Source organism: Fistularia commersonii, chromosome 3 (genome assembly GCF_037954325.1).
Source record: "Fistularia commersonii isolate RoL2024-O1a breed Wild chromosome 3, RoL_Fcom_v1.0, whole genome shotgun sequence".
Classification (NCBI taxonomy): Eukaryota; Metazoa; Chordata; class Actinopteri; order Syngnathiformes; family Fistulariidae; genus Fistularia; species Fistularia commersonii.
This window is the reverse complement of record NC_141286.1, coordinates 17,063,934-17,077,586: the sequence shown is the minus strand read 5'-3', so window position 1 is coordinate 17,077,586 and position 13,653 is coordinate 17,063,934. Positions and strand designations below refer to the sequence as shown.

General features: G+C 39.1%; 1 protein-coding gene across 1 annotated transcript; it reads right to left on the bottom strand.

Annotated features, from left to right (window-relative positions):
• Positions 1-4,114: 4,114 nt before the first annotated feature.
• On the bottom strand, positions 4,115-13,452 carry LOC147235698 (voltage-gated potassium channel regulatory subunit KCNG4-like). Its single transcript, XM_086139647.1, has 3 exons — positions 13,104-13,452; positions 8,770-9,616; positions 4,115-8,312 (listed from the first exon to the last, which is right to left on the bottom strand). Exons 2-3 carry the CDS (start codon positions 9,526-9,528, stop codon positions 7,470-7,472), a joined length of 1,602 nt encoding a protein of 533 aa, XP_085995773.1. The 5' UTR covers positions 9,529-9,616; positions 13,104-13,452; the 3' UTR covers positions 4,115-7,469.
• Between the last annotated feature and the right edge of the window lie 201 nt (positions 13,453-13,653).

Below are 13,653 nucleotides of genomic sequence, written 5' to 3'. Positions count from 1 at the left end.
AAGCTGTCTGAGCCAGAGACACTGCAGTTAAGACACTATACATTTGCAGGTTTTCCAACTAAATGCCGAAGAGTAGATCACATTCACAGGAAGCGGTAACGTGAGTAGAGAATGTCAATCATATGTATTCCTTTCTCACTAAAAACAGTCAGGAACTCTCCTGCAATTTAGGGAACCCATTCATCATAGCCCCAATGTTTATACAATAAAACCCTATGTTAATACTTCCAATTGACTTGTAAGGAGCTCTTATCCATGACAGTAAACAAGTAGTTAATGGTAAGTACGTGTTTACAGTGCATCCACATGTAGTATGAAGATGTTATGATATTTTGTTGTATTATTATTGGAGTTATTTGATTACAGTTTATTCTATTTTGTGTTCAACATTATTCTATTTTTTGTTCAACATTTAATGTTACACAGCACAGGCTGGAATTTAATTTTGTTGTGGAGCTATTAATATTACTTGTATGAAAGTGTACTGTGCCTTTCTAATACACTATAAATTAACCTTTAAAACATTGCATGGGTCAAAAACATACCAATGATACAGCAAACATTGACAAAATATAGATCAATATAAAATTTGAGACTTAAGAAACAAATGCTTAGAGTCCAAAGTACCCAATTTGGAGTTGAATTATAAAGTAGTATCAAATGAAAATACCCAAGTAATGAACAAGTACCTGAATGTTGTACACTGCATGGATAAATATTCTAATTAATCTTAATTTAATTTTAGGCATAACAGGATAATCATTGAAATGTTTGGCTTATTTGTTGATCTTGGTCCTTGTTTTTGTTGGCAGTAACATCCCAGGATATGAATTTAACATAACAAGCAGCAAAGAATTATCACAATCAAGTTTCCTCCACAGAGCAGAGTACCATCAGTCACACAAAATGAGCAAGCTGCTTTTTTTCTTGATTCATTATTAATGAAATTGGCATCTGCATATAAAGGGAAGTTGCATCAGGTCTCCATCACAAAATCTTCACCTTTCACCATCAAAGGCTTTCATGCAGACAGTAGCACATCTGTTCCCACTGAAGGCCAGTGAAAAATCTGCTGGCCCACTCTGACTCTTTTACATCACATCTCTGCAGGTCACTTATTAACTCTCTCCCAGCTGTCAGTCCAACAGCCTTTAGAAGAGCAAGTACCCCAAGCCATTGTTCTCGGTCTCTTCAGTCAGAAGGGAAGCGAAACAGATGGATGTGGCCCAGATATCTGTCAAAAGCAATTCCACAAATCATGCAGAGTTTGGGCACATGATCTAGGATTAAGACACACTAAAATTCACATATTTCATAACAGGGAGATTTGTGTAACCTGTTGTTCTGCACGGCAACTGTTTATAAACATCTAAATGAGTTTGCGTGTCACCTGCTGGTGGGAATTTTAGTTTTTAGCTGCAACCAACCAAATAGCTCCTCAATGTGTACTATTGTTATTTTTCCAAATGTCCACGGGGAGGCGCTGTTGAGTCGTGCTCTGTCGGAAGCTGCAAGTCAAAATTGCAACTGACTACAACTTTTTCATATGGACATATTATAGACATTTTGGAACATTTTATTCAGTTAAAAATGGTTACATGTACACACAATCTTGCATTTTGCCTTCTGTACATTCATCTTTCAATTTGTGAATAATGGGGCCTAAAAATAATATATGTAAATAGTGAGAATAGTATTTAAGCATGAAGTAGTTTTTGCTAGTAGATAAATAAGAAAACAAATAAATAAAACATATGAGCTTATGCAGCAAAATATGATTGTGGTTTGATAAGCACTCATTTAATGTGCATTTTACCTTCTTCTATGTGAAACCTAGACAGGACAGCGGGCTGTGCAGGTTAGTAAAAAATAAGAGGGTTAGAGACAAACAAAGTGATTGTTGGACTTTTTCAGTTGTTCGAGTGTAAGTGCAGCTGCCAGCAACAGTTTGAAGACATTCTGTAGAGACAAAAAGGTTTTTTTTTAAAGCCCTCCATCTGTGCGCTGAAAGATGAAATGCAACTGTTAACAGTAGATGTCAATTTGAGTTTACGTGGATTCACACAGTAGTGAAATAAAATTGCCCTAAAAAGTAATCAACAACCCATTCTTTGTGAGATACATGCAATTTGTCAGAGTAACAATGTTCTTATCGTTCAGGTTTAAGGTTGCGCAGTTTTTATTTGACTTTTGCAAGCCTTAAACAATAGCATTTGGTAAATAACATTCATTTATCACAAATACAAAGCCTCACAGCACCATTGGGTTGTGATAATCAATAAACAGCCTGTGATCTTTAAGGTTGTACAATGTAATCAATAATAATAAAAAAAAAGATAAAAGAATTGATCGCATTTCCCCAGCAAAATAAACTGCTCTATCTTTTTATTTATCTAAATCTATATTTTCAGGAACCCTCCAAACAAAAAAAAAACATTCAATAAATCTTTATACCATTTATTCTGTGTACAGAATCACAGATGTGTTGAGGCCAGCACACGCTGACAATGAGCAAGAGGCAGGGTTTAACCTAGACCCATCACCTGTCAATCACAAATCCACATATAGAAACATAAAAAAACAATCCCTCTCGTTGAAGTCAATGGGCAATTTAGATTCTTTTATAGTCCTGTTGTAAAATTTTGGACTGTGGGAGGAAACTAGTGAGGCTAGAGAGAACCCACGCATGCATGGGAAGAACATGCAGTCTCTGCACAGTATGGTTCCAGTTTTCATCATGTTTCAAGCTCGTACTGAGGTTGTTATAATTTGCCAATTTCCTCTGGAAGTCAAATTAGAATTTTGGAATTCTAGACAATCCAAATTGAGTAGTTAACTATATATCAGCTGAGGCTGTAATTTAGAAATGATCACGACTTTGTGCTACAATAGATGTTCTGCGATGAAACGTGCTGTGAGTGATGTCACTTAAAGTGAACTCCACTTGAATCTCTGCTCACCTTCTGTCACAATGGGAGCAAGTAGATAATGAGTGGGTTTTTATTTTTGCCTGACCTATTCCCTTTGGTTTCTTTAGCCACCTCATGGATTTGCTTAATATTTAATTCGGTTGCTCAACAAGAGAGAAGCTTTACTCGAGAGCTGTAAGGTTTGCATCTTTCCCTTCCTGTTACAGGCTGGTAGAAAAAAAACGGATTATTGATCTTTTGCCACATATTTAATATCTTTTTCATGGCTAAATTGGTTTTGTATACAAGACGTTTGGCAATTTTCATCAGGAAGCAGGAAGGAGTGGTTCAATGGTGATGAGGGAGATTTTGGTGGATTCCCCTGTCTAGCACTGCCTGCGTCATGATTACCTTCGGGGACACAACAAACAAATATGACCATGGGGTTTTTTCCCTTGGCATATAATCAAAAACTGTTTTGCTTATGAACGATTCTCTAGCTGAAAAACAGGACTAGTCTCTGATTAATATATTTAAAAAGCTATGGAAATGTAATGGTGTAAATTAAATTCCCTACATTTTCAAGGTCATACTAGCCCTGTAGTAACCATACTATTATTATTATTAAATCAGTCGTTGGTGCACACACACAAGAGTAGCTGCTTGCTGTCACACTATAAACAGCAGCTACAGGACGGACCGAAGGTTCTTCTACCGCATTTTCTGGACTATATCATTTCCGGAATTGTTCTTTTGGGTTAAAACAAAAAGGATCATTCCAGATATGCAGTGTTCTAACAAGGTGTGTTGCTTCGTCATTTAAGAGGTGAACCCAAAATGATGTTTTCCTAAACCTAATTACTCAATGTTGGTGTATATTAGATAGCTGACAACTATTGTTGCATAGCATAGCTCTTTAGAGCGCCAGTGCTGGGAGAGAAGCCCTGAAATCTCTGGTTCCAGGCGTTCAGTAGCCCAGCATGGGGTTCAGTGAAGTGTAAATTCTGACTTCCAATATGTATCTGGCAGTCAGCCAGAGGAGAAGTGAATCTCAATGAAAGAGCAGTGCAACTACTCAAAGCTGAACAATATCTTGTTTACCCAATATACCCATAACTAGAAACTCCCACCATGATAGCCTTTTTTTTTTTAATTCATCTAACATTCTTATAGCACAAGAAATAGTCCAATTAATCAAACGGGCTTCATAGTGTTTATTTAAACACAGATTTGAATGACACTTAGGTGCAGTATACAGAAGATACAAATAATCCAAGGTTGCTTTTATTTAATGTGTAAAAGCAACAAACTTCTTTATAGTGTCTATCATCACAGTTTTATAATCAAGTAAATGTGTTGGTATTCACTCTGAAGTCAATATTAATGGAGGTGACTCCGAAACTCCACTTTTTACTTTACAGGCCTTTACAGCGCATTGCTGTGCTGCTGATTCTCCAAAGGTCTCAATTTCAGGCACTGTATTTACCTTAAAAGAAGGCAGTCACTGCTTTGCACTCTCTAGGTGTGCAGGTGAGAATTTAAAAACTAAAGAGCCAGACTTTTTCCTTAGGAGATAGTAGAGACAAAAAAATAAATAAATAAGAGAAAGTACATTAGACTTCAATAAACTGAGTGAACAGAAGCACAAAACTGTAACTTTGAAAAACCTTTACATTCATTTCATCCCACCTTTTATTATGACGTTACTAACATTAATTTCTTTTTTTTTTAGGGGGGGGGGGGAGTCCTGGGGTAGTAACAACAACATGAAAATAAGCAGCTGCAGTATGGCAAGCACAATCTGCAAAAAACAACAGTAAAAGAGAAAAAAAGAGAAAAAGAGTTATAATTGTATTTTTAGAATGGCTGGAAGAAGGACAGAGTGGGATGACAAGACATCAGAATGGAGAGTAAATTTGCACAGGATAATTATAGACTATAAAATACACGTTGCAATCCTCCAGTCTCTACATCTTTAAAACATTCCCAAAGAGCCATTCATTTATATTCACAGTGAAGCCCTCTATGCCACTCACTGTTTTTGATTTAGTGCTCGCTGTTTGCAACAGCTGTAGGCTAATAATCTTTAAATCTCAAGGACATTCGGGAATTAATTGTCAGACATACAAAAGTCGTCCATTCAGATGTGTGAAAAAAGATTTAGAAACTACCGAAAATCTTCAGGCAAACGATGAATACGTGAACAGGAAAAAGCGATATTTTCAGATACGTATTCACAAGTGTTATTAGGTTTTTTTTACCATATTATATAACGTAATCCTTGTTTAATCCTTGAAATACATCAAAATGTAATTTGTATTTTAGCGTGTCTTACAAAAGCTTAAAAAAGTAGACTGTCTTATCTTGACAAGTGGCCGATGGCAGGTGGCCCTGTGACCTGAGCAAAGGAAGGAAATCAGATGACGACCATATAGAACATCAACAGATGGATGAAGTCAAGTGAATGACTGTCGGAAAAAATTTAAAATGTTCCCATACATGTTGTTAGAATGACTTATTAGTCCATTCCTTTGCAATAATTTTGGTAAAGAAAATGAGCAAGTTAGCAGAAGAAAATACCACAACTGCTAATCAAATTTTAAATATTAGAACAGGATTGTAAAAAAAGGCAAAAATCTTTACCCTTTGTATTGTATATATGTTTTTATGTATGTATATGGGTAAATATGTGCATTTAACATAAATACATAGACATACCTGTTAACTGACAACTGCAAGACTCCAGTATAGTTGCAAATGACCAGAAGACCATCATTATCAACCTTGTCACATAGCAGAGGTGAGAGTTCAGACAGGTGAGCGACTGGAATCTCACCTAACTGTCCTATTACCATATGTCTCTGAAAGCAGTCAACCTCTGAGAAAAGATATGATGTTGCTTGTATCCCAGGGACCTGTAACCAGATCATTTGCCAGATAGCCACTCCTTTTGATGAATTAAATCACTGCAAGATAGTTTTTAAAGAAAAAAACAAACAAACAAGGTTTTAAGGTTGAATTTTAAGAAACCTGTTTCACCTCCAATTACTACATGCATGCAAATACTTGCAATACAAATGGACAAGAAATAAAATCTACTAGGCTTATAGTACAACGATCTTGCCTTCACCTGCATTCATTGGTAGAATCTGTTTATCGATATTAGAAAGACAGATTTATGATTGTGTGTTGGTGGAGTCAGGGCTTTGTGCTCTAGCTATAAAAGTACTTAGCATTTGTGGTGAAATACACTTGTGTGCTTGGTCCGTTGGAGCACTTACATCTCTGTGTCAAGTTTCCCAGTGCTCAGGAAATAACCACTGAAAACTAAGCATGTCCTTGTGGAGCCGAAGCCATTCAAGAGTAAAATGCTTCCACATACATATATATATATATGACCTTGAGTAAGTGTTCTGCAACACTAGACCTGAGAGGCACCAAATGATTCAAGAGGACACTGACATTGAAATGAAGTTTGCATTGCATTTCATTATCAGTCCAAAAGTATCAGCTGATTTCCATCTATCTATCTATCTATCTATCTATCTATCTATCTATCTATCTATCTATCTATCTATCTATCTATCTATCTATCTATCTATCTATCTATCTATCTATCTATCTATCTATCTATCTATCTATCTATCTATCACTATGGAGACAGACTTATATGTATAGAGCTATATATAGATATAGGAAGGTTTCTGATTTTCTGTTGTTTTCAGTGACAGTATTTTTCAGAGAGAAATGCAATGCATTACTGTATTGTCACAAATAAATTTCATAATTTGCAGGCTATAAAAAGAATAAGTAGATTGTTGGGTATACCAGTCACACCTTACAATTTAATGCATGGTGACTTATAAATAATATTTTATGGATCTCCCCACACAAACTGTGCTTCAGCCACTTCAGGAGATTATTTCCATGAGGAATTTTGCCTGGTCTTACCACATTTTTTACAAGCAACAACTCTTCCTCCAATGGCTGAGGAGGTTCAGCAAAGACTCACCAGCATCTTCAGACACACAATTGAGAGTCTATTAATTATCATCAATCGAAATATTTCTGCGGATATGGCTGGATTCAAAGAATTGACTCCCCAGCCATTTTGGACATTTACCACCAGCTCAGCATGCAGCATAAGGATCCTTTCTGAGCCCAGACACCCCCAACACACTTTGTGCACTCCTGCTGTCTGGCAGGCTGCACAGGAGTGTCCTGATCATACTTGTTCAGGCAGTTTTGACTTAAAAGCTATGAAAACATTGATGTGTTGATGACAAAACAGCATACATATATATGAGAGTTACACATCAGGATAGGACTGTTAGTCCTCTCACCTCTTTTTCCATTTACACAGGTCATGACCTTAACTTAGATACCCTATATCTTTTAAAATCACTGCTTGATTTAACCATCAACAGTGGGAAGTACAGTTTACTGATAATGGTAACGTTCATCAAGAATATGATAATAAACCAAAAAAGGTAAATAAGCAATCAGCCAGAATTATTCCCAACATGCATTTACACGATAACTGAGTCATCCTGCTGTCCATTAGAAAGCTGTAGATGGAAGAGGGGGTTGGTGATCTCGATTTGACATCAGAACATCATTATCTACTCTGGACAAAATCAGGAGCTCATCTGGTGTCAAGTCGCCCTTAGAGCAGCCCTCTTCTGACTCTGCAGCTATTTCTTCCCCTCTCTCCTCTTTCCAAAGCCTCTCATACTCCTGCTTAAGCTCCTGATAGGAACGGGAGAAGGTGTGGAAGATGGAGGTGGCGGGAAATGCCATGATGAGTATTCCACTGAGGATGCTGGTCAGCGCCACCATTTGCCCAGGGATGCTGCGGGGGACCATGTCACCGTAGCCAACTGTTGTCATGGAGATGATGGCCCACCAATAAGTGGCTGGGATACTGCTGAAGCTGTGTTGCGGGTGTGTGGCAGCAAACGGCGCCAGTTCGCTCTCTGCGAGGTGGACGAGGGGTGAGAAGAGGGTAACCGCCACGCAGACAAACAGCAGCAGCAGTCCGAACTCCCTCATGCTGCGCTGCATGGTCAGTCCCAAAGTCTGCAAGCCCAGAGAATGACGCGCAAGCCGCATCACGTATAGGATGCGCAACGCTCGCAGCAGCCGCAGAATCAGACTGAGTTTATCCAGGTAGCCTCGGCCAGTACCCATGATTATATCCTCCTGTGACTCATCTCTGACATCCACTACCAAAGACACGTAGTAGGGCAGGATGGCAATGGCGTCGATAATATTCAGAGGGCCACGAGCAAAGGCCAGTTTGCTCTGGGCGTTAACAAATCGGAGCACAAACTCCAAGGTGAACCAGGCAACGCAAATGGACTCAACCACAAACATGCTGTGACACTTTTGGGAGCACTCACCCTGCAGAAACAGGAATCAAGAGTCATGCCATCAATTTTACACAAGACCCCGTTTTAGTCTGAAAAAGTCAGAAGCATTTGTGTTTATGCAGTTGCATTCCTGCCGGAAGGTTTTTGACTATTAGAAATGATTCTATCAAGTAGTGCCTCAACAAAAAAACAATTTATAATTGTGTAGTATAACTGTTTCAACATGGATCTAATGAATTCACATCATTATCTATTCATCAGTGTTTTTCCAATAATGCTACTTTTAAGATTGGTTGATAATATATAATAATTCATTTGTATAATTTTGTTTTACATGACAATGGAAAGTTACATATCTTCCAGAACTCTTATCAATGTGATATCAGAAAAAATCAGTACCATTTTCTCTCATAGCCAGATTAGCCCCCCCGGCCCCCAACCCCAACCATTTATGTTAGACAACATGAGAACTAAAGATTCATACGCACCCTGGTCTCTTCATCCCTGAGGTCTGGCATGGTGCTGATGCAGAGGCTGACCACGGTAACCAGCACCATGATGACAGAGAGGCAGGCAAACAGTTTCCCTGCCAATCCTGAGTGAGGGTTTTCCACCACTTCTCGCAGCATCCCGATCAGTTTGCGGTGACCTTTCTCAACATCTGTGGTGCTCTTCTTCATCATCATCCTCTTCTGCCTCCATTCCTCTTCCTTGCGTTCTCGTTCAGCCACCTCCTCCACACGAGTGAGCATGCGGCGACGACAACAACGCTCCATATGCCCCGGGTCTACGCCCCAATAGTCAAGCTCATCATGCAGCGAAACAGCACACAGTTCTCGCAAGAGGCGAAGTTTTCCCGCAGCCAGGAAGTTGAGGATAACCCTGAACGCCGTTGGGTTCCGGTCGAAGAAGTATTCCCGGCATGTCTCATCATAGTCATCACAGAGGCGTGCAATTTCTTCCGGTGTAGTGCAGGAGCGAAGGCGTCCCAGACGACTTTGGGGGAATTGCTCCAAAGTGCTCCAGGGGAAAGTGTAGCGATTACCACCAACATTAATCAGGACCTGCATGGTGTGGTCAACCACAAATGAGGCCTTGGGATCCCGTAGCAGCCGGGCTCGCTGGAAGTAAACCCCCTTGAGGGTCTCGGTCTCTGGGATCTCTGTGAAGAAGCGGTCAAGGCTGCTGTCGTCACTGCTGAGGGAGTAGGTGCTGAAGTCATGATTGGCATTGCTGATGATGGGCATACTGACTTTAGGATGTGACACAGGACAAATGAGCTATTTGTTGGTGCAGCTGACAGAAGTTTAGGATGAGCCACAAAGACGCCAATAACTGTGATGAGAAAGAAAAGATTTTATAGAATTATATATTCATTTGGATTTGAGACTTTCACAAAGGGGAATATCATGCAGATTAGCACTGAATTCTTAAATGACATACTCAAGAAGATTCAAGATTCAAAGTGTTTATTGCCATGTCTACAGCCTGGAAATGTATTTCCCTTGACAATGAAATTCTTACATTGCTGTCCACAGTGGCATCCCGATGAATGTGATAATTAAATAATAGTACAAACATTTTGTACTGCAGTAGACAAGAAGTCTACCTTATTGATTTTCACTATACAAAAATACCCATCTCCTCAGGATAAGCCGACTACGGAGAATTAATGTATGAATGAACACAGATGATATGTGACATGTTGTGCTCTCCATATCTTTACATACCAAAATCTTTGACAAGTGGCCTTCAACAAATTGGTACTACATGCTGCCACCTACAGGGTAAGTATTTATATTACAGAGTCTACTGTTAAGGTGTGAAAATATGAATCTAACTTACATTTATATGGACACACCACATAAATCTTAAAAAAAAAAAAAAAAAAAAAAGAGTCAGATAATCAAATCGATAATTTGTCAATTGTCCTGCATGGCAAGAAGTGGGAAGCGGGAAAACTTTACCCTGTGATTCTATTTTTATTTGGTTTAAATTTGTGAGAAAATTATGTTATAATTACTATATAATCAGATTTGGTAAAATCATATTGTATATCACAAGTCTCCATACTCCATGTTCACTGTGTACCCATACAGATACTCTCCCACTCATTGGAGCTTAATATTATATCAATGTGGAGACCATTAAAAGATCACTAAGGTCCCGATGGAGGACAATAGTGGTTATAGAGTCTGGATTACAGACTCTAGAAAATTGATGGATTATAGCCATTGTCTGATAAAGGACTACTTCAAAAATAAATTGTGATTTTAAAGCTGATTTTCCCCTTGTCTTTAAAATCACCCCAGAGAAGAAGTAGAAGCAGCTCTCATTATATATTAACATTCAGTGGAGATTAAGTTTGAGCTTCCCCTATCACCTACATCGTTTTTACCAAAACAAGAAACTTTTCAATTCATCAATTAATCAATGAGAAATTATTAATTGTTGATGGTTTCTGGGGAAAAAAAAGCTATAAAAATCCCTTTTCTCTGCATCCAGGACCAAATTAGCACACAGTGGTTCCCCAGGGTAACCACACTTCAGGAACACACTTCTCCCATTTTCAAGTGGCTGTTAAGGCCAATGATTTTTTATTCACGTTTCATTAGGCAATCAACCAGTTTTAATTGCTGAATGGAAATTACTGTTTTTTCAAAGTTATACATTTTCTGACACGTTTTGGTCATCATGTTGTTGATTTTTTATTTGATTTTCAGAGGCTTTTGTGGCCGCACCCATCATTTGACTAAAATCTTGAGAAAATGTATTAATATGCTCTGTAATAACTACTACTACTGTACAACTAATTACTACCTGTCATTTAGTATCGAATGTGTACCGAAATGGATTGTGCTTAGTGACAATTACTGCTATTTCTCTCCTGTTTTAATGATATGAAGTAGACTCTTCAGATTTCACAGAAAGCAGGAAAATCCACTGCACTACTGACACTCCCTGTTGGCTTCACATAAATTCACGCCTGGACTCCTATTACTCTCACACCTTTCCAACAACCTTTGTTTGACCTTAAAAACTTCATAAGAGCTCAGTGTGTGAGACCAAGACAAAGTCACCAGAAACCTAAAAGATCCAGACAAAACCAATGGCTCTATCTTTTTGATCCTGATGGTCAGAGTAAGTTTTGATGTGCTCACATTAATAAACACACTAGGAGGTTCAGAAAAAAAAGTATCATCCATATTCAGCAGCACATCATTTGCATCCAGTGCGAACATTCAATGCAAATCCAGAAAGTAGGAATATATGGGGCTGGTGGATGAATGGATGGAAAAATCACCTTGTTTCTCAACCTCGAGAGAGTGAGTAAATACCGTTATTGTTATAGCGGCAATGATTAATTCAATATTTTCAAGTACAAATTAAATTGGTATCCAAGCCGCTGTTTAAGTCCAGTTCTATAACTGCATCTCATCAGATGTGAATATTTTGTTTCTTTGCTTTGCATAGCTATGACAGTAAGTTTATTGTTTTTGGCATTTTGTAAATTCAGGATGCCATCAGGCCGTCAGGGAAATGGGCAACTTGAAGATTCGTCATCATTTTGTGGTAGTATCCATTGACCTATCAAATAATCAGTTGATCGAGAAAATGTTAGATACAATGAGAGCAGCACTGAGTGTAATCCTACTGTTGTTGCAGTGATGATGTAGAAAATGTTCAAATGCTGGTACCGGGTTTTAAAAGATTAGTTGCACAATATCAGGGCGCCATAGCAGCAAATTTAGAGCGATGGATACGAAAAAACCGAATGCAGTTGTTTGTATTCCCAGTTTTAAATTGGGTGAACAAATTCTACTTGTTTTTAGTACATTGCTGCTACGGTGCATGAGCTGATAGAGGAATATACAAAAGATAATTGATCGTCTTGTTCATAATATAGGTCCTTTTAACTTGAACGCTGCACTGTTACTTTTGATGCTACTTCTTCAATGCCAGAGTTAGAGTGTAACAAATTATTATTAACTAACATCAACTTCTATTCGAGCAAAAGTTGGATTTAAAAATATCAAATATAAACTCCACTAAAATAATCAATCAGCTGGCTCTTGAAAATGCAAATCCAAATGCTATTGACCAAACAAAAGAACTACACAAATAAAATGACCTGTGATTTATTTCCACATTACATGGGTCTTTTCCTTGGATGTGCATTTCATAGAATGAGTCTCTGTATTCATTTTACTTGAAATGAGCTCACATCGAAGAAAAAACTAAAAATACCGTAGGGGCACTCTCGTGGTCACTTTCCCTGCATGCTTTAACTTGTCATCAAATTGCCACTTTTTTTTCATTTTCAATAAATGACATTAGACAGAGGAACACACCAGAACTGTCTGCTCTTAAATTTTAATTATGCAATGGTACCCTGGTTTTGCTCATTGGCTTAAGTTGCTCTCCTCTCTGTTGGAGAGTCGGTGTTGTGCTGTTTCTCCTGTCTGACAGTACAAACAGATATGATGCATCCACCAGCTTCATTTATAGGCGCACGCTTCCTGATTGCATTAAGATGAGTGATATATTGTTTTAATATGTGATAACCGCCGGCTTGCTTGAATAGGAAACACCAGTAAACTGACAACCTGACATAAATGCTCTTTGTGCACTTATGGTGCATCACTGTAACTGATCACCAATAGCTTTTATCGATCAGGATGGAATCCGGATAAAATGTCCCGTGACACTAATCTGAGGTACAAATCCATCACAGCCCACTAAACAGCAGCTGAATGAAACGGGAGTAAAAAAAAAAAAAAAAAAAGTTGAGGGAGACAATAATTTAGACATCTTCACCTACCTTAGAGGGTGCAGGTGGTCTCCCTCAGCCCCGTGAATTCCTCACACTCATACCGTCTGCTCCGGGAAGCCAGACGTCGGTCTCTCCAGCGTCCGCGTCATTGCGCCCGTCGATCTCCGCGCCACCTGTTAGCGGCAGATGCGCAAATGTTCGACTCTCGGAAGTTTTCCGGGGCGGTGAGGGTGGCCGGGGTGTCCGTGCGCAGCATCCGCCGCTCCGGAGACCTCGCCTGCCGGCAGCCGTGGACTTAAAACGGCAATGATGTGGTGCTTGACTCGTTGCTCGGTTTCCACCGGTCGCCTCCGGTCCACGGGAGAGGACAGACGCGAAGATCCAACGACGGTGTCCTCTTCAACCCCGCTGCCGTGTAGTCATCGGTGTCTGACAGCAGGACCAGCCTCCTCCCATCTTCCTCCTCCTCCTCCTTTTCCTCCTCCTCCTCCTCTTTCTCCCTGCCTGGCTCTAGGAAAGCAGCTACAGGTTGGATCACATGTCTGCTTTTGTTGCATTCAGTGAAACACTATGTTCTGTTTTCATGAAAAATGTCATT